The 19,270-nt window shown below is 32.4% G+C and overlaps 2 protein-coding genes across 2 annotated transcripts in view; both read right to left on the bottom strand.

Annotated features, from left to right (window-relative positions):
* The window catches only part of SNF4Agamma (SNF4/AMP-activated protein kinase gamma subunit), a 224,026-nt gene extending 210,624 nt beyond the window's left edge, over nucleotides 1-13,402 (bottom strand). Inside the window, exons 1-3 of the mRNA XM_065362399.1 lie at nucleotides 12,944-13,402; nucleotides 12,174-12,512; nucleotides 11,790-12,075 (exon numbers count right to left, since the gene is read on the bottom strand). Coding sequence (XP_065218471.1) covers nucleotides 11,790-12,075; nucleotides 12,174-12,511 — 624 coding nt within the window. The 5' untranslated portion in view covers nucleotide 12,512; nucleotides 12,944-13,402. The remainder of the gene's footprint in view (nucleotides 1-11,789; nucleotides 12,076-12,173; nucleotides 12,513-12,943) is intronic.
* Nucleotides 13,403-13,798: 396 nt separating this feature from the next.
* Nucleotides 13,799-18,812, bottom strand: Atg9 (autophagy-related protein 9). Its single transcript, XM_065360803.1, has 15 exons — nucleotides 18,555-18,812; nucleotides 18,339-18,455; nucleotides 17,717-17,897; nucleotides 17,407-17,638; nucleotides 17,202-17,326; nucleotides 16,993-17,120; nucleotides 16,734-16,915; nucleotides 16,486-16,664; nucleotides 16,285-16,416; nucleotides 16,063-16,216; nucleotides 15,762-15,992; nucleotides 15,517-15,696; nucleotides 15,310-15,440; nucleotides 15,120-15,236; nucleotides 13,799-15,036 (listed from the first exon to the last, which is right to left on the bottom strand). Exons 2-15 carry the CDS (start codon nucleotides 18,439-18,441, stop codon nucleotides 14,865-14,867), a joined length of 2,247 nt encoding a protein of 748 aa, XP_065216875.1. The 5' UTR covers nucleotides 18,442-18,455; nucleotides 18,555-18,812; the 3' UTR covers nucleotides 13,799-14,864.
* Between the last annotated feature and the right edge of the window lie 458 nt (nucleotides 18,813-19,270).

Here is a 19,270-nt window from a genome sequence, read left to right as displayed (position 1 = left end):
TGAAGCTCTTTAATAATTTCGAATGCTCTAGCTTTACTTTCATATTGAAAAAATTCCATGGAAAAGTTTCACTTCATTCGAAAATTTTCTCAAATTCACTGGAGCATAAAAGTAATCGAAAATATCAATGAATACGATACCGAGCTCATAAATTTTCGCATTTTTTTCTCACGTTTTCACGGTTTTTCGAAAACACTCAAAAAATTTCCACTAGGTCTAAATAATTCTACGACTTTTGGAAATATATCATCTAAAAATACCATGGCATGAAAAGGAAACGTAATACATACATTTTCAACACTTCACCACTAACACCAAACGTTTCAAATTTCCACTTCAAGGTTTCATTTTTACTTTCTTTAGTTATTAGGTACCTGCGATTTTCGTGCAGAATCTTAAAACACGTCTCACACACGACATCCTCACAAGACACACGCACTCAGTATGAATACAAAACATCTTACATTATCTGTTTTCTCTGAACATCTCATAAATTTCCACCAGGTAAGCATGTAAAACACACTAGACATCGTTTCGTTTCTTCCACACGCAATGTACAAAACCCTGTAAAACTCTTGGTCGATTATTTGCCAGCAAAAAATAACCTCCTCAATCAGAATCAACAAGTCTTTTAAAACCTTATAAACATCGTATAAAAGAGCTGAAATTGACACTTCTTCGAAAGGTCGAAACATTATCAATTTCACGTGCGATTTACAAAAAGGCGAGTTCGACGTTAAACACCGCAGCATCATTGGTTTCTCATTAATATTACTCAAACCGACGACCTTTATTTCGAACCTTTCGCGTTTAACCATTTTTCAAAGTCTTTTTTTCCACACTTCTAATTTTCTAACGATAACATCCTTTCGAATGATGTTGTTTTTCTCTTCAAAAACGAGTTCTTTTCTCAAAAAGGGAGCTTTTTTCCAACAACTACGTATTGGCTCATCTTTAGTATCCAAAACAGTACGAACCGGTTATCTTATAAATACTACGTACGTAGAATTGGTCCTGAGAAGTAAACGTCCATCGCGATTCCATTGCTGTATAAAGCTCTAATCGAGATTTCACGTTTATTAGGTATTGTTAGCTATTGTATGCTGAAAATGTGCAGCAGTCTTTCTAAAAATGGTCAAGCACGTACGAGCTCGAGTGTATATCTACCTATATATGTGGGATTTTTCTACGAAATTTTACCCGAATTGGAATAGTAATTAAAACCGAAATTCTCGCCAATAAGTACGTTTAATAAGGCTGAAAACTCCATTTTACTGCAAGGTTTTCATAGATCACATCGTCTCGTATAAACTCGATCAGACGTGAAACATTCCGAGTAATTTAGCTACGTAGGTACGGAGGTAGGTAAAAAGATACTCGAGTAACTTGACGATATCGTAAATTTTAACCCTTAAATGCCACACTTATATTTTTTTCAAGATTTTCTTGCACTGGACTGACGAGAGACTTGATATCATGGCTACCTGATACATGTGCGTAAATGTTCACCCTTTCATTTGGCATGTTTGACACATTGCCTACTTTCATATTTTAAGGGGCACAATTTTTTGAAAAAAAAATAAATTTTTTTCATATTTTTTGATAGTTTTTTGTAGCCAATCGACAGCGACTGGAATGAAACTACCGCCTGTTAAATATTTATGTATCCATGCTCTACTAATTTATGTACAACAACTTGCCTATTTTTCTCATTTAAGGGGCAAAAAATTCAAAAATAATTATTATTTCACTCGTTTTAAAAAATTTCTGCCCCTTAAAATAAAAAAGTATGCAATATGCTCAACAGCGGAATTGAAGCGCAAGACATACACACACATGTACCAATAGTCGTTCCCACCCGAGCACTCTTTCCTGCCAGCGTAACGCATCGAAAAAACTGGTGTGGTGAAATTCACCACCTTGTGGCATTTAAGGGTTAAACTAATTACTTGCAAGATTCTGCTATATGTTCGTAATCTCGATAATAAAAGTCTAAATAATTTAATAACATTTAAAGCAAACGTATTACACAATGAACAAAACTCGGACATTACGAAAACGAGTACCGATCTTGGTCGAACATTTGAAAAAATTACTACATCGTCGCGTCGCACACTTCAGGATGAAAAATTCGTTAAATTTTATCGTATCAGCTACGTGAACAGCATCGAAGCTCCGAATCCTCATCACGAATCATTGGCTCGCATCTTCAAGGAGAATCGAGACGATACCCTTTTATATTTTCAATTAAATACCGAATTACGAGATACGATTAACTTCTGCGAAAGATCATTTGACGCAGGTAATACAAAAATAAACCATCTTCGCCAGCGAGTAAGTGAAATAATTTTGATTTTTATCATCTTAGCTGACCTACATCCTCGATATATGAATTAAAAACGGAAATATACCGTTGAAAAGTATATAAAAATAACAAAAGGATAATGTAAAAATTTCTTAATAAAAATGTTACGACTTTTTTGCGTTGCTTTTCTTCTTTCCATACTCCTTCTCCTCTTCTCTAAACTCACTCAACAACACGTAACTTATACAGAATATTTACACGCTATTGCGCTCAACGTGTTCGTTGTGTATTCATTTTAACGATGAAATTTTTATGAAAATGAATTACTCTATTTGTATAACATTTTTTTTTATCTATTCTATACCAACAAACCCTTCCCTCGCCGAGTATATTTGTCTGGCGGCGAACATCTATCGTTTTTTTGTGCTTTCAATTTTATTACTCGTATAAATACTTCTGTCTTTTTCCAGCGTAGGTACCTCGAATAAATATTTTCAAACACACGACTATGTCAAAAAAGATGGGTCCAAGAATATTTGTTTACGTATTTTCAACTTATATTATATATTTTTTTCTGCGAGCTGTCAATTTTTTTGCTCGTTTTTTTTTATCGGTTCCTTTCTCAGATATTTCAGGTATTCGATGTGTACAATAAATGACAACCTTTTCAATAAAATGCTCACAAAAAAGAATAGCTTTGAAGTCTTGAAATAACACTACGCCAGTATCTATCCATCTATCTATCGACGAAGTACAATATTTATAGCTCTAGATACGTGAACATGGGTACCTGCTGCAGGCTGTAGGGTACCACTCTGAACTTTTTTTTGTGTGTAGGTACCTCACCTGCCTACGAGTTGAAAGTAGACAAATATGGATAAATTGGTGTACAAAATAATCGACTGAAAGAAGATGAAATTCTGAAAAATTTCAAAGGATGAAAAAATTTGAAATGTGTTTACTTACTTCACACGTGCCTATTTTATTTGAATTATGTACATTGTATCGAGGCAATTTGTTAATAAAAGCCAATTTGAGGATAAGATCTGCTCAATTGAATTTTTTGTTGGAAGAATTATTTTTTTCAAACCTTTAACGAAATAAATCTATTGCCAAACGGCCAGATGCTTGGATATTCGTGAATTTCGAAGAAATAATCAACGAATTCTGTTGTTATGTTGTCATAATTTTTGTCTCATTAGGAAAATTTCATTCATCGTTTTTTTTTTTTTTTTTTATGACGATGATTCGTTCATTTTTCAATTAAAAAAAAAAATTAAGAAGTACAGAATTCCTAGAACAAAGTTTTTATCAAATTGCCAAGTGATATAAATTGTCTTTTTCGGCTACTTTGATTAAAAAATTGTGCTCATGACTACCGAGAGTTCATCAAATCTTAGTGAACGTTTGCAAACCATATCTTTTTCCTCTCATTTCTTTCCAAATAAAGTATTCTATCTCACATTTCGAAGTACTCAATTTCTTCAACAAAACTTCTAAATCAAGTTTTCAAATGAAAAGTTCTTGAATTTTATTGACTTGAATTCAGCCTTTTCTTCACAACTTATTCATTTTTTCATTTTTATGGACTCCAGAAACCCTTTGACAATTTTTTAAAAATGAAAGAAGTTTATTAAAATTAATTTTTTACGTACATTTGGATAATTGTTTTTAAAAATTCAAAACTGATAAATTTCTCTCAATTGGTCAATTAATCCATAATTAAAAATTGAAAAGAAGTCAATACGAACTCAATTTAGAAAAAAAAAATTATGTCATTCGACACACCAAAATAATTATTCCAAACTGGTGGCAAAACGGAGAATTTTCTGAGCAGGGTGTCTACAGGAATTTGTCCACCGAAAATCACTACTTTTTCACCACTTGTTCACTATCTCCCAAAATATTTAAACCCTCCCCCACCATCGATTTAAAAAAAAAAAATTTGGTTTGGACTTCGTAATTTTTTACATTGGAGTATACGTTTTCATCAATTTGAAATCAATTCAATGATTATATTTGTAAAACCATCGCTACTTCGCTACATTTATTTTATATTTTTCTGTTTGAATTTTCGCTGTTTTTGGTATTTGAACTCGATTTCTGATTCTCGAATTATTCAACACTTGCTTATTTTGTTCAAAATTATAAAACATTTCGAAAATATCGAAAAAATGTTGAACTTTAGTGGTTTGAATTAAAATTAAGAAAATTCACTGAATTAAGTGCATACTTACAATAAAAAAATTATCAATTTTTAGCAAAAAAAAAATAAAAAATTAATTTTTGAGAAAAAATTGATTATTTTGTAAAATTGTAAAATTTGATAAAAACAAGGCAATGCTTTGAAGCTTTGAAGAGTAAAGAAATGTTACTTATTTGAAATTTGAAAAAAAAATTGCTAAAAACGATAAATATTGTAAAATTTTTCTTCCAAAATTGCATTAAAGGACTTTAAAGAAAGATAAAAAAATTCAATAACCACAACATTGGATACTTTCACGAGATTTTCAATGTTGCAACAGTTTTTCGTCACAATTTATTGTCATTGAATTTCATTATTAGGTAGGTATTCCAAAAACGATTTTTCATTCCTTTTTCGGCTGATTGGACTTTTTTTCAACCATAAACACACTTTGGTCACATATTTTCTACTGATTAAAATTGAATAATTTTTTCAACAATTTTGAAAAAAAAAATCCTTCAATTTTCAATTTGATATATTTTTTTCTTTCGTCATTTTATATTATTTTTACACGAATTTCAAATTATTTAAGAAAGAATATTAGGTTAATTTTTGACCAAATTTCGCATCGATAATCAAATTCAATTATCCTAATAAAATAATTTTCTCGCCCTTTTCCACCTGATATATGTTATGCTACAATTGCGCACGAGCATAAAAACTAATTACTCGGCGACTATAATTAGTATTACCTACGATGATAACGCTCGCGATCACGTCATTCAAAACTTATCAAAACCTAAAACGTTATAATTTTCAAAGTGAATTAGGTAAGTAAGTAACTTAATCTCGTTATACAAATAGAAAAATCGACATTTTTTCCAACACCTGAGATAATTTTTTCACGAGAAAAAAATTGCAAAAACAAATTTACGCAGCTGAAAATTAATTACGATAATGCAGCATAGCTAAAGTATAGAAGAATTTCCAAAGTAGTACTTCTACATAAAATTCATCTCGTTTCTGGCGGTATAAAGAAAAAAAAAATTTACACCTGTAACTTTCATTTTCTCGCAACATCGGACAGCTGCTGAGATTACAAAAAATGTCAAAATGTAAGCAGAAAAATGAGATAGGTAAATAGGGAATTAAAGAGAGGCGAGGGGAGAAGAGGTAGTCGCTACACCGGACAGAAAATAAACTCGAAGGATTACCTACCTACCCAATTTCAAAAAACTTGGCTTTTTTCGTTACACTTCGATCAAATTTATTTCAATAATAAAAGCTCGTTTATGAATTTGATCTTTTCATGGTCCTGCCAACTGTCGAGTTACTCAAATTTGTCTATTTGATTTCTGAATATGATTCGAAGCTTAAACTGAAGGGGGAGGGGGGGGTCAATTTTTTTTACAGTTGTTCGAACACATCGAAAATTATCACGTGAGCAGCTTCTTCATATTCTGAACCCGTCGAGCACATTTATACTGATAAGCTTATTGGTATAAATCACGTTGTAATGACGATTATCGTAGAAATTGACGACACATCGTTGAAAACGGACACATTTCTACCTCATGGCATGATTTTGAGATCGCGAGATACCTATAGTAAGTATTGTAATCTGTCATCGAGCCAAAATTCATTCGCTTACCCGCCGATATTCGTCCAATAACCTACGCATTTTTTTTCGCTTTTTCTGGCCAATGAATTTCGCTGCACTTCGCGAAATTGTTACATTCGAATGGTAATGGAATCGTACAGTACAGGTAATAAATAAATCACCGATGGACGCACACGACGACGACGAAAACGATGATGTTCAACATACCAACGCGATACTCGTCAATGATGAATCACAACAACTAAAACTCCAGAGCAAGTACATAGACAAGAGACACATACGCCAGACAATTACAAACGATACTACTTTCCAATTTTACAAAAGCGACTAAACGCATAATTTTTCTCTATATTGCAATTATACACGCACATGTTTACTCAATGTTACAACCACGTTGGAGTACACTTTTTTTCTTCCTTTTTCAACAACTTGGTGACTGGTGTACTATAGTATATCGTCTCAATTTAATTAGGATAGCGACGTAGGACGCATGCTCGCGGTTCACCACGTCGTCGTGTGAATTTTAGTAAATAAAAAATTGCAGATGAAAAAATTCCTATCGTTGCGAAATGGTATGTGTATCTTAAGTACTTATAAAACTAGAGCTTTCAGAAAATTGGATAGAATACGAAGGGAAGCAAGAAATTTCACTTTTTGAAATAGAAAGAAAAAAATTGAAAAAAAATGTCTGATGCAGAATTTTGATCTGAATAAGACAGAATTCTGTGAAGATTTTTAGGCTGTGGAGTAATTCTATGTGAGAAATTTTGAACTTCAATAATCATCATACACGAAGGTCGAAGGTCAATTAAAATCCAGACCACTCCAGAATAAAAATGCTCGCATTAAAAATAGAGAAATTCTTCGAAAAGAGCTATAAATTTTTGCAAAGTGAAATTCAATTTGGGAAAAGGTCGAGAATGATTTTGATGTACAGTAACAATGGATAGGGAAGTGCTCCAACTTTCAGAAAATTTTTTGAATCACTATCAGGCAAAGAAAAATCCAAAGTGATTCCATGAACACGTGGATGGACCGTGAAAAAAATATCGTAGGATTTTTACCACCTCGATGGAGACTTCAGTTTTTAGTTGATAGTCACCTAGAAAAATTGTTAACCTCAAAGGTCTCTCCTTTCAACAAGGGGTCATTTTCGAGAAAATATTGGATTTTTTCTCTCCATTCCCTACACCCAACCGGTTTCAGAAAAAAGGACCAAGCTCCAAAAGATGGTATTCAATGAAACTTTTACTGTAAAAATACGTAATATAAGTATACATATTTTTTTTGGTGGTAATATCATTCCTGAAACTAGAGGAATATTTCGGAATGCAGGGGTACCAATTTTTTAGCCACCTTTGCCAATTTCAAAACTGAACACGAATTTCCTCAAAAATAAGCAATTTACATACAAGTTTTTAAAAACTCAGTAGAACACCAAAAAGTCTTGGATTTTGAGCGCAATATTCCAAGTTAACGCAAAAGCTCAAATACTAGTTTTTGAATAAGGGTAATTTTTTCCAAATTTGGCTGGGTAGAGGCTAGAAAGAAAAAATTACGATATCTTCGAAAATTCCCCCTCTTTGAGAACCTACATCATCTCTTCAAGGACGCCTACAGACTTGAAAAAATTGTTTGGATCACACTTCCAATTCAAAAATCAAAATAAAGGTCTATGCACGAAATTGGGTCCAAATCCAACGACAATTTTACTTTCGTGATTCACCCTTAAAAAAACATTGCCAAATAAAATTCCGGGAGCTGAATTCATTTTTTTCATTTTTTTGTAATAAATTTTTTAACATTTAAAAAAATGTCCATTAAAAAAAAATCAAAATTTTGCTAAATTGAAGTAAGAAAGTTGGGATTTGGTTAGAATTTTGTGAAATTGCAATAAAGCTTCCACCAAATCGTAGAGCTTTTCAATTGTCCAAAAAAAAAATCATAAGAGGACCCAGCTGGACCTACCTGTATTTTTGGAATTTTTTACGAACTAAAAAAATGCAAAAATTCATTTCAGAACCATTCAAACACCGATCATTTTGATTTGAAAGGTCGAAAAAATAAACAAAATTTCAGTCGATGGTTTTCGAAAAGTCAACTATCAATTTTAGTCAAGAATGATCCCTGCAAAAAATTATGATGTACTCATGAGGCTCTAGATCGTCTGAAAACCACTAAAAATTGATTCAAAGGATCGAAAAAAGGGAGGTAAACCAAATTTCAACATTCTATTCTCATGAAAAATTAAATTTTGAATTTCTTGTAAGAAATAAGCTGAATTCGAATTTTAAAAAATTTGGCAAAAATTGAAAAACAGAATTCGGAGTCTGAAATTTGATTCTTCACAGTACAGTCAGCGATTTTTTTTGCTGATTGAGATGTTTCTGTTATGTAGACATGATTCATGAATATGAAAAAAAAAAAGGGTACCTAACTACCTATAAAGTACGTTAGGAAACTTTGGTTAATATTTTGAATCTACACTTAGGACTTGACCATCCTTTGATCATTCAAAAAGTGACTGAAAATTTGAAAACTCACAAAGCTAATTAGCTACTAATAAATTTAAATAAATCTGTTGGAAAAACTTCACGTCGAAATGCTGATGATAAAGCTCAACTGCATTAAAACAGAAAAGACTCGCAGTGACCGATGGTGATTTTTCATCTACATACATCGCTTCATCAATATTTAGAACAGTCTAAAAAGTCCACTTTTTCGTTTTTTCAAAAAAAAAAAAATCTTGAAAAAAAATTTAATTAGCAAATATTTTATGGTATCCGAAGCCTTTCCTTGTTCCCTGCATTTTTTAAAACTAAGTCAGTACTTGAAAATTCAAAAATTTACACACATTTATGAACGAAAAAGAGGATCATGGTGAAACATTACTTCCGATGGGTTCGATGAGTTGAAATAATTATACTTTATTGACATTCAGAGAGGATTCCCCCCCACATTTATCGAAAATTTTGAAACCAATCGGGACCGTAAGAAGGGGGTGGAGTGTCCAAAATACGCAATCTCAAATTTTCACCCTGCCTAACTCCAACTTTTTAGATAAGACTTCTGTCAGGTAAAAAATATTTCAAAAATTAACACCACAATTTAAATTGTAAATTTTTTTCACAGTTTGGAAAAAACCTCATTCATTTCAGGTATTATTAATTTGAAAACTACGACTGAGTTTGAAAATTTTCGACAATGAAAAAAATACCTAAGCCCATTGAATAACACTAAAGCTTTGTAAAACTCCAAGAGGAAATTTTAAAAGACGACGAAAAGACCCTGAAACTTGGAAATCGTCTTTCAGAGGAAAATTCTATGTACCCTACTCGAGTAAATCAAAAACTTCTCCAATAAATAAGCATTTTGCAGTATTTGTGCTTTGTTGTTTGCTTTGCTGAATTAGAAAAACTTTCACTTCAAGATTTGTACGTTGTACGTACAATAGGTACAAACGATATTTCTACATGGAATACGCGAGTACGTATTTGAAAAAATTTAATTAAATTTTACCACAGTTTACATAATCGCTGCGTATTTCGTTACGGAAATTTCAAACATTAATCTGGAATTTTTTTAGACGCCAAAGAATTAGTAAAAATCGTGAAAATATTTTATCAAACATGTGAAACGTGCCAAAAATGATGGCAAAAATTATGCAACCTTGACAATGAGATTAGTACTTTAAGCTAACAAATTACATTTAGATTATAAAATTTGAAATGAATTTTATGTTTTGTTCGCCAAGTTTGTGAATTTAAAAAAAAAACAAAAAAAACCGAAAGCCGTTACAATCATTTGCGATTGAAATCCTTCCCTCTTTCCCAACAATTACAAAATAAAATTATGACGAATCTTAAATTTCGATTTTTCCAAAAAATTGCAATATTAGGTAGATATTTTTCCAAGAACCAAAAATCAAAATTATATTTATTTTTAAAACTCGAAAAAAAATTATAAAATTAAAAATCATTTTCAAAATGCAAATTAAGAAAAAAATTGAAATAAATTTTTAAAAAAAATCTTAAAACCTGAGACCATCAGCTATCAAAAACTCTGTCAGCTCACGTGACATTAGGTACTTTATCCTTGCCCCTCCCCTCTCTTCGATGCTACCTACTCGGATCAATCCACCACTATTCCGACACAATAAAGCCCGCTATAATAATACGTAACTCGTAATTTACCATCTCCATACAACGTTAACGTCATTAATCAAAATTCCATTCGAATTTTTGCCATTTTATCCGCATAAATATACGCACCGAGTAAGAAATTACACCATATATGATACCGTATACTCGCACATACGGTACGTTTTTAACCACGCAAACAACCACAAATTATACGATCAACAACGACAAAATCTATTTAATAAACAAACCAATAAATTTTAATGATACGGACAATTTTGGCTATCGTATTACGCTTCTCGTATTAATAAAGCTAATTCGCAACGATCCTTTTAGCCTTCGTGTTCATCGAAGAAAATAATATAAAAATAAAATTACTTATTTACATGACCGACGAGCTGGAAAAATTGCAAGCTACGAATTGTCATTGCAAATTTAAAGTTTTCGTTTCGAAGTATCATTTTTTTTTTAAATTACGACCTTCGACTTTGGAATACCTGAAAGGCAGGGTATACGACAATAATACACGAGTTAAATGGAATAGAACAGCTCAATTGTCGAATTCGTCGAGTCGAGATCATAAGATGATCTCATACTATAATTACGTCAATTTTGTTCCACCTTTTTTTATTTTTTCAATTTAGTGAACAATGAAACATAAGACAAGCCTACGAGCCTACGAGCATCTTTCGAATTTTAATTAACTCATTCTCAAAATGAAATCGAACACATAGTGCTATTGGTTCAAGCTTTGCTTTGACACGAAGTACTTCCCATTTTAATTAAAATCTGAACTCGTCATTCGATCATTTTGATTTGAAATCTAATTTAATCGTTTCATTGGCTTGAATGATAAATTGGCAGAAATATCGAATATAAAATGGCTGAATGACTACGTTCATTTCAACAGGTTAACAAAATGGATCTTTCTTCGTCAAAAAGATATAATGTTTTTCTTCGTGGGCCATGTTGAAAATGTTTTGAAAGTAATTTTTCAAATTGATGCAGATCTTTCTAAAAAAAAAAAATATCAATAGATAAAAAATTAGAAATTTTTTCACTCATAAAATGCAACGATAGATATGGGATATTTCAGCTCCCTAAAAAAGTAGGCACTGATAATTTATCATTCGTTCACTTCCCGCATACGATATGATAGCTGATATTATACTGATAGCTTCCGTACACAAATAACAAACAACATCGCAAAGATACAATCTTCTAAATATCTAAAATCTAAAAACCATTCGATTTAATGGTCAAAATTCGTAACTAACCAAAAAGCCCGTAACGAATTCGACAAAATTAAGCAATTGGCACATTTCCTATCCATGTCGATTGTGAAATTTAATAGTTTTTCGATACATGTAACTCGACGATAATCACAACAGGAAATTTATCTACACTTAGAAAACTAACGCATTAAAATGTGACTATAAATTGAGATGAGTAATCTCTATTTTTACATCGCAATATTATTACTGCAGCGAAAAAATAATACAGTATAAATATTCGACGAACGTAAAATTTTTCAATTACCTTTTTCTGTCTGGCTAGATCACTGAGGTCGACTCTTTTCACCCAAACATCGTCGTTGGAAGAATCATCGAGCGTAGACGTAGACGAGGCTTGTGATTTCATCTCTATTAATCCGGCTTCGAAAAATCTTTTATCGAAATGAGGCGATGTACCTCGGCTGACTTTAGGTGATGTCGGTGGTGTTTCGTACGTATGAGTTTTACGAGGACTAGAAGGCATAGATGAAGATGGAGTTGTAGGAGTCGATGAACTCGATGATTTAGAGATAGCGGTGGAATACTGTTTACTGCAAGGTGAACAAATAAATTCGATAAAATTATGATACGTCAACGTCGTCGCATCGAAGCAGATAGAAATCGACGCTTCGACCGTCACACAACTTACTTTGAACTTGGTGTATTTTCGGTGACGTTGGACGTAGGTTCGCTTTCTTTAGGTGGTTCTGTTTTAACATCTGCATCTAAACCTTCGTCTTCTTCTTTACACTCGGAAAGTCTTCGCCCAGGGTACTGGCTTCTGGAAGGTAAACGATTCACGTGCCGGAGAAAATAGTGCTGAAACCAGGAGACATCTTCGCTACTGTTACGACTATCAGCTCCTAGGATTTCTTTCAACGCCGACATAGAAGTAATGGTGTTATAATTGATAGTGGAGACGAGATCTTCGACGCTATCATCGTCGTCTTCCTCTTCTTCTCTGGTTTCTTCTTTAGTACTGGCCATTCTAAATAACAGTCGGTAATACGCCGTTGTTAGTATTAAATAAAATCAAAAACACATCGCAAAACGCCTCCGACAAGTTGTTAATTAATGTATTTTCCTAAACATTCGTAACACGAATACTCTTTTCACGCTTTCTGTCTTAATCAAGCGTATGAATGACGTTTAAAAAAAAGAAGTCCTTTCGTACTCTGCGTACGTTTCGTGTACTAGGTTCATTGACCTGGTAAATTTACCTCATAGTGTTCAAATTAATAAATAATGGGATTAAGAAGCGCCCCAACAATTTCATTCTCAATTACATAGGTAGCTGTACTGTATTACTGCTGATTTTGAACGTTCGATACAGTAAAACACATTAGTTTATTTTTCCAATATATCACATGTCAGACAAGACGAATGTATACTCCATTATGACTATAATAAAATACTTACTTTACGATTGCAACGTCAAAACGTATGAAATTATTCGATTACATTCGAAGTTTATAATAATTATTCAGTGTCGATAACACGATGGTCTGGACAACGCTGCGATTGATTCCAATATATGATACCGAAACCGCGACTGTTCTTAATAGGAAAATGATAATTTATCGATCGATTAATAAAATATCACCTTGTACTTAACACCCGATGACCCGATAACAAAAAACTCAAAAAATTAAAACAAAAATGTACCAAAACAGAAGCAAAATTTTAGAAACTGGGTGATTTCAATTTTTGAGTAATTCGCAGCAGTGTTGCACTATGCAAATTAGCACCATGTGTTTGAGTGAAATTTCTCTCCGATCGATGGAGAATTTTATTCTACGAAATGAGAAATTCAAAGTAAAATTGCGATTAAAATTCACCAATCGAACTGAAGCATATCGTAGGATAACAATAGCACCAGAGAATGTTATTTGTTCGCAAATTTTTACGACTTCTGTTTAGCCTGAAGCGTTGGGAATTCAAAATTCGTACCAAACACTGACCTTGTAATGTTTACTTGATACGAGTTACGAAACACGCGTTTTGACTGCGATTTAACTTCTACGTTTGATCACAGTTTTCATTTCAGATCATAAACTGTTTTCTTCATTGTTCATCGTTCTTTGTATGACTTGACTAGATTACAGATAAAACTGTACATTTTTTGCATTCCAAACTCGAACACGTAGATCACCAATAACAATCGATATTCCTCCACGTTTGCTACTCGAAATTATAGTTTTTCTCAAAGAAATAAAAACGAATTAAATTTCTTCGTGGTACCTTTTTCATCGCAAATTTGACAGGAACAAAGAGAAAATATTCAATTTTTTTTATTAGGCTTACATTCAACAGAAAACATATCACAGACACATTACAAAAAAAGTGACTGGTAAAAAGCAACTAATCTAAACACAAGTTAAGTATTAGTAAAATAAAAAGAAGCTGCTGAATATAAATCAGACCTACAGTTTCTGATAATCGTTCTTATATAAATAACTTACCCAAAACAAAATAGTACATACTACACAGTAAGTTTTTAAAATACGTTTAAAAATTATTCCAAAACGTGATTTTATATACAAACTGAAATGCAAACAAAAAAAAACAAAAAAGGTTTGAACATTAAGGTTCATCCTTGAAGCAATCAACGCTATACAATTACAAATACATAGGTAGATTTAAAATTATAAAATATTTCAAAAATTAAATGACTACAAACTGTTCAGAAAAATAAACCAAATTCAGGTAAAATGTATAAACCTAATTTCGTACAAGTTTATCCAAGGAAGTAATAAGTAATAAAATTCTGAAAACGAAAACATAGGATTGCAAACAATTCGTAATCGTAAATTCTACAAGTAACATAAAACATTTGATAAAAAGAGCAAAATATATGAAAGCTTTTTTTTTTACCGCAGCTTTTGAAAAGTAATAATATAGAAATTATAGTAAACATTAAACGCAATGATTAAGTCATTAAAATATGAAAAAAAAATTTAAAAAAATAAAATATATACCAAGAGAACGTTACACTAAATTGGATTAATTGGAAGTAATTCTCATAAATCATCTCCGATCAACCCTCCATATTACTGCATACCATACCTAGAAATAAAAATCTCAAAACACATCCTCTTTCACATATTTTTTAAAGCTCAAGTCACTTAAAATTCAGTCGAAACTTATAAATAATAGACACATAAAAATTTGAACAAAAAATATATCCTTCTATCTCACTATAACCTTTGAATAAAAAAAGAGTAAAACTGAAACACATTCCCTATCGAAAAAAAAGTTAGTAAATAATACACATTTCACAAGACTTGCGTATTAATCCGTGTATACCTCATAAGAATTCTTGAAATTTTCCATTCATCAGTCAGAAATGTTTAGGAACGTTTTTCAATAACGGGGTGCCTTCGCAAATATTCGTTCTGGTGGTAGTTTGTTTTGAGGTCGATGGTATTATGGCAGTATATGTGTTCACGCTGGGCGCTCCGACTGTAGGAGTTTCTTCGTACGTAGGTTCTCTAGGCTTCGAAGCTAATTTCCTGCGATTTAAAATATAAACGTTAACACCGATGACGTTCTTTGAAATCAATTTACAAATACATATATGAGGAAAAACTCATACCTGTGATGGACCCCGTGAAGATACAATGTGTTTATGCTCATGTCGACTGAGGGTGTTTCAGCATGTACCATTAATCTGTCTTCTCCGTAAATTGAATCCGAATTACCAAACGTAGGGCTAAAATAAAAATAACACTCGTTATTGGAGAAGTCGTACGAGGGCAAAGTGACATTTTAACGATTTAACGTACTTGTAATAATAGGATGAAGACCTAGCAGGTCCTTCCAATCGACATCCGTGAGCGAAATTCATTTTTGAGGTAGAATTCATTTTTGAGGTGGTTGGAAACGACGGTTGATGGTGAGACAGAATCATACTCAACTGAAAAATATAACGTTTCGATTAATCGCCTCGCTTCATCGATATCAATTATTTTATTATTAATAATGATACTTACTCCGGCGCTGACTGATTCCAAAGCTTCAGAATGACGATCAGCCTCATCTGGAGCATCTTCGTGATGACGAGCTTTCTCTTTTACTTCGTGAATGAACTGTTCTGCTTCTTGAGGAGGTTGCCAAGTAGGATTCATGGTGGCGAAATGAATCAACGATAATTCAGTTTTACCATCTTCGGCCTATAAAATACTCGATTAATAAAACGCGTCAAGAATTACTACGATTTAAGTATTACGCAATTTACTTGAGTTTGTTTGTTATTTTCTGGACATTTCATGTATCCGGGTGCTTGCCAGGTAGGATTTCCATGTTTTCTCATATCCATTAATGAAAAAGAACACACGTCGCCTACGCCTAACACAGATACCGTGAAATTGCGGTAGAAATCCACTATTTCCAAGCTTCTAGGTCTCAATTTGAAATACAATATCCAGGGAACAACCACAGGTGAGATCAATTCAAAAACAAGGTAAACCTGCGGATAATTTCATGTTTAGAAAATTAACTAAAAAGTATTCAAACGCGTATTTGATTTGAATCCTTACAGCTTTGTATTGGAAAAATTGAGAAAACTGATCTCGCACTCCGGTTGAATGTGCTTGACCACGCCAGCTATCGGGTAAATAGTGAACTTCGGCGAGAATTTCGATTAATAATTTTTCAGGACACCAGCACATATTTTCGTCGGGTATAAATCCTCTGCAAACAAAACAGAATATTCAACGATGGGAATACGTCGAGTGAAAAACAAAAATTAAATAAATTACCTGAATATGGCAGTGATGGCTCCCAAAATGGTAATAATAGTGAGCACGTGTTCGACGGCGAGAACATCTTCGTCGTAAATGGCTAATGCTCCGAGTACTATGAGTACTGAGCCAGCGATGAAACTAACATAACTGAATATTTTCATTATTAGTTGAATAGTCGGTCAAAATGTAAATAGTTTACTTTATCAAATAACTCACTGAGCAATAATAATCATGATAGGAGATGAAAAAGTATTCATATATTTGGAAGCTGGTCGATATGCTCGTCTCAATCTGGCTTCTAGCTCGTGATCGAGTTCATTAAAATGTCTCAAGAAAAGCCTTCCGTTAAGTGACCAGCATCTCAAAGCTAATACTCCAGGTTCTCTTTTCAATAGCTGGAATTATTCGAAAAATTAATTTTATTCGAACACTTCTTTTCCGGGTACTAAAAGAATAAACCTTACTTCAGCATAATTAAAGATGAAATATACGAACTGCCAGACACAAATGAATCCACCAAGAATCGTATTACCCAACGCGAATAAGCCGATATATCTTTTAAGCCTGGCAGCCAGTTCCTGTCGTTTGCTTGCTTTTTTGTAATCATCCTTCAAATGCCAATTTTCAAAAAAACCCCATGGTCCAGCTGTTGAAAACAATTCATTATTTGTGATTTCACTTACAGTATCGTCATATTACGTTAGTTTTGTTTTTTTTACTTACAGAAGAACAATAATTCGTAATTGTATTTGAGACCCTGGCTCATATATGTAACTTCCCCAAAGAAAGGTAAATTGTATTTAATTGGTAGAACTGATTTGTTGACCATAGCAACCATATAATTTTTCGACCTGTAATTACAAATTCCCATAAGATAACGGTGCAAAAACATATCTTCGTAATATTTTAAAAACAAATTATTAGCTAAGTACCTTAGTATTCTGTGATAAATATCCAACTCGGTTAATGTGTTTTTCCTGATACACATCTGTTGCTCACGTTGTACTTCGCATATTTTCTTCTGTACTTCATTCCATGTTATATTACTCAGTTCGTCCTTTTAAACAAACAAACCCGATGTATTACAACACGTAATAAAAAAAAATTGAAAATTACATTAAACGAAGAAACACTTACATCTGGTATTTGAAGAGCGATATTGAAAAATCCTTTGATATCCCAAAAATGATACAAATTGTAAATAAGCTTAATTAAACGAAACAGCCAATAGACTAGAACGATTGTGATACACAACCAAGCAAAACCGCCAATATCTTTGAAACATTGATGCAGTGGGCAAATTGCATCTGGTATAGTTATTTTATGCGGAGTAGTAGAACTATTATTGAAATTCGGAGGTAATTTATTACTGAAAAAATACCAGAAAAATGATGTTCGTTATTATTATATCAAAAAAGTACAAAATAAATAAAATAAGTTTACGTACCGAAATAAAACTTGGTAATCTACGAAATAGACGAGGAACACGCAAAATACTAGCATAAAAATAACTTTAACAAGTTCCAGAACACCGCGTAATAATATACAAAAGTATCCGCCTTTTTGATGATAAGCGTAAATTCTCGTGAAAAATAAATCTAAATCTTCTATATGGCTCCATCTTGTAACTACAGAAATAACACTCGATTAGTATAAATTTGTGTTCGGAATACCGACCCATTATCTTTACTGACCACCGACCACTTGAGACTGCTCTCGATAAGAACTACTTATCATTATCATTCTCTAGTATATGTCTTTTTATAACTTATTAAATAAATGAAAATACATCTGTCGAATTACAAAAAATAAATAAATAAAGACGGCAACGCTCAAAAATCTGACATGTGTTTGCATAATTCAAAAAAACACGTGGGGATTTATCGTACCCTAGGAGTCTGAACACGTTGTGGCACTCAGAGATTCCCACATGGCACTCCAAGTACTATTGTACTGTCATTATCTGGGATTCAAGTTCACTTCGAATGGCCTTAGACTAAATTATACCAGGTGGTCAGTAAAGAAATCGAGCCTTTATCTCGGTTAGTTCATCGATGAAAATTTATCACCTTTAGAAGTTGGAGGAATATGGATTTTCACGTTACTCTCGTGAGGAACATCCTCCGAATCATCCTCTGTTTCAGAAACAAAAGCTTGGTAACTAGCCTCCATTTGAAATTTTGCGTCTATAAAAGTTCACAACATAGAAGCTGCGTTAATTATTTGTCCAATTTGAAAAATGATGTTAAAACTATATAGAATTCAAAATTGAAAAGAAAACTCACCTGAACTCAACACAAAACAAGAATCATTCTTTCAACAAAGGTGCTCTATATATGGCGTTTGAAGGGAATTTATAAATACGCAAATTCATGAACCACTAAAAAGATAAATTAAATAAAACGTATATGCAAATCATTCATATCATGTCCTTTGTTCGGTAGATTTCTTATGATAATTAGTGGAATACTTCTCTCCAATGTTTTAATTACACATTGAAATAATTCAAAAATCATATAAAAAACTTGCAAAAAAATATAAACAACATTTATCACAAATTTTTCATTGTATTGATAGGAGAACTTGATGCCACAACTTTTGTAGAAAAAGAAGAAACACATGAATCATCACGTGATCACGTGACAACTTTTTTCTACAAAAGTTGTGGCATCAAGTTTCACTCAATTTTCATTTTTTTTTCGCAAAATTTAAAATATGAAGAATTTTGAAGATAGAAATTTGATTTCTATTCGATCTATTTAATTTAATGCACATTTGACATTATAATGATTTTCTATTATTTTATTCCTTTTATTTTATCTCTTGGAAAGCCTCGAAAGAATGACGAATGAGAATGACTGAATTTGACAATGCTGAGGCTGACAAGTCTTCATCTTCATTCATTCCTCGGGTTACTAATACTAATTAGTAATTTAGAATTTTCATTTCTGAGTTTCTCCTCTTAACCGGTAATCCTTCCTTCCAAATTCTAATCATTTCA

This window comes from Planococcus citri, chromosome 4 (genome assembly GCF_950023065.1).
Source record: "Planococcus citri chromosome 4, ihPlaCitr1.1, whole genome shotgun sequence".
NCBI lineage: Eukaryota > Metazoa > Arthropoda > Insecta > Hemiptera > Pseudococcidae > Planococcus > Planococcus citri.
Note: the sequence above shows the minus strand (reverse complement) of the source record. Positions and strands in the feature narration are given on the sequence as shown.

What these genes read in the sequence shown, in the direction of transcription:
- Atg9 (XM_065360803.1), bottom strand. Translation starts at nt 18,441, where the DNA reads ATGGAGGCTAGTTACCAAGCTTTTGTTTCTGAAACAGAGGATGATTCG. An exon ending in ATTTATCACAGAATACTAAG is followed by an intron (nt 17,121 to 17,201) that starts GTACTTAGCTAA and finishes TTGTAATTACAG; the next exon opens with GTCGAAAAATTATATGGTTG. An exon ending in CTTCACGGGGTCCATCACAG is followed by an intron (nt 15,037 to 15,119) that starts GTATGAGTTTTT and finishes TTTAAATCGCAG; the next exon opens with GAAATTAGCTTCGAAGCCTA.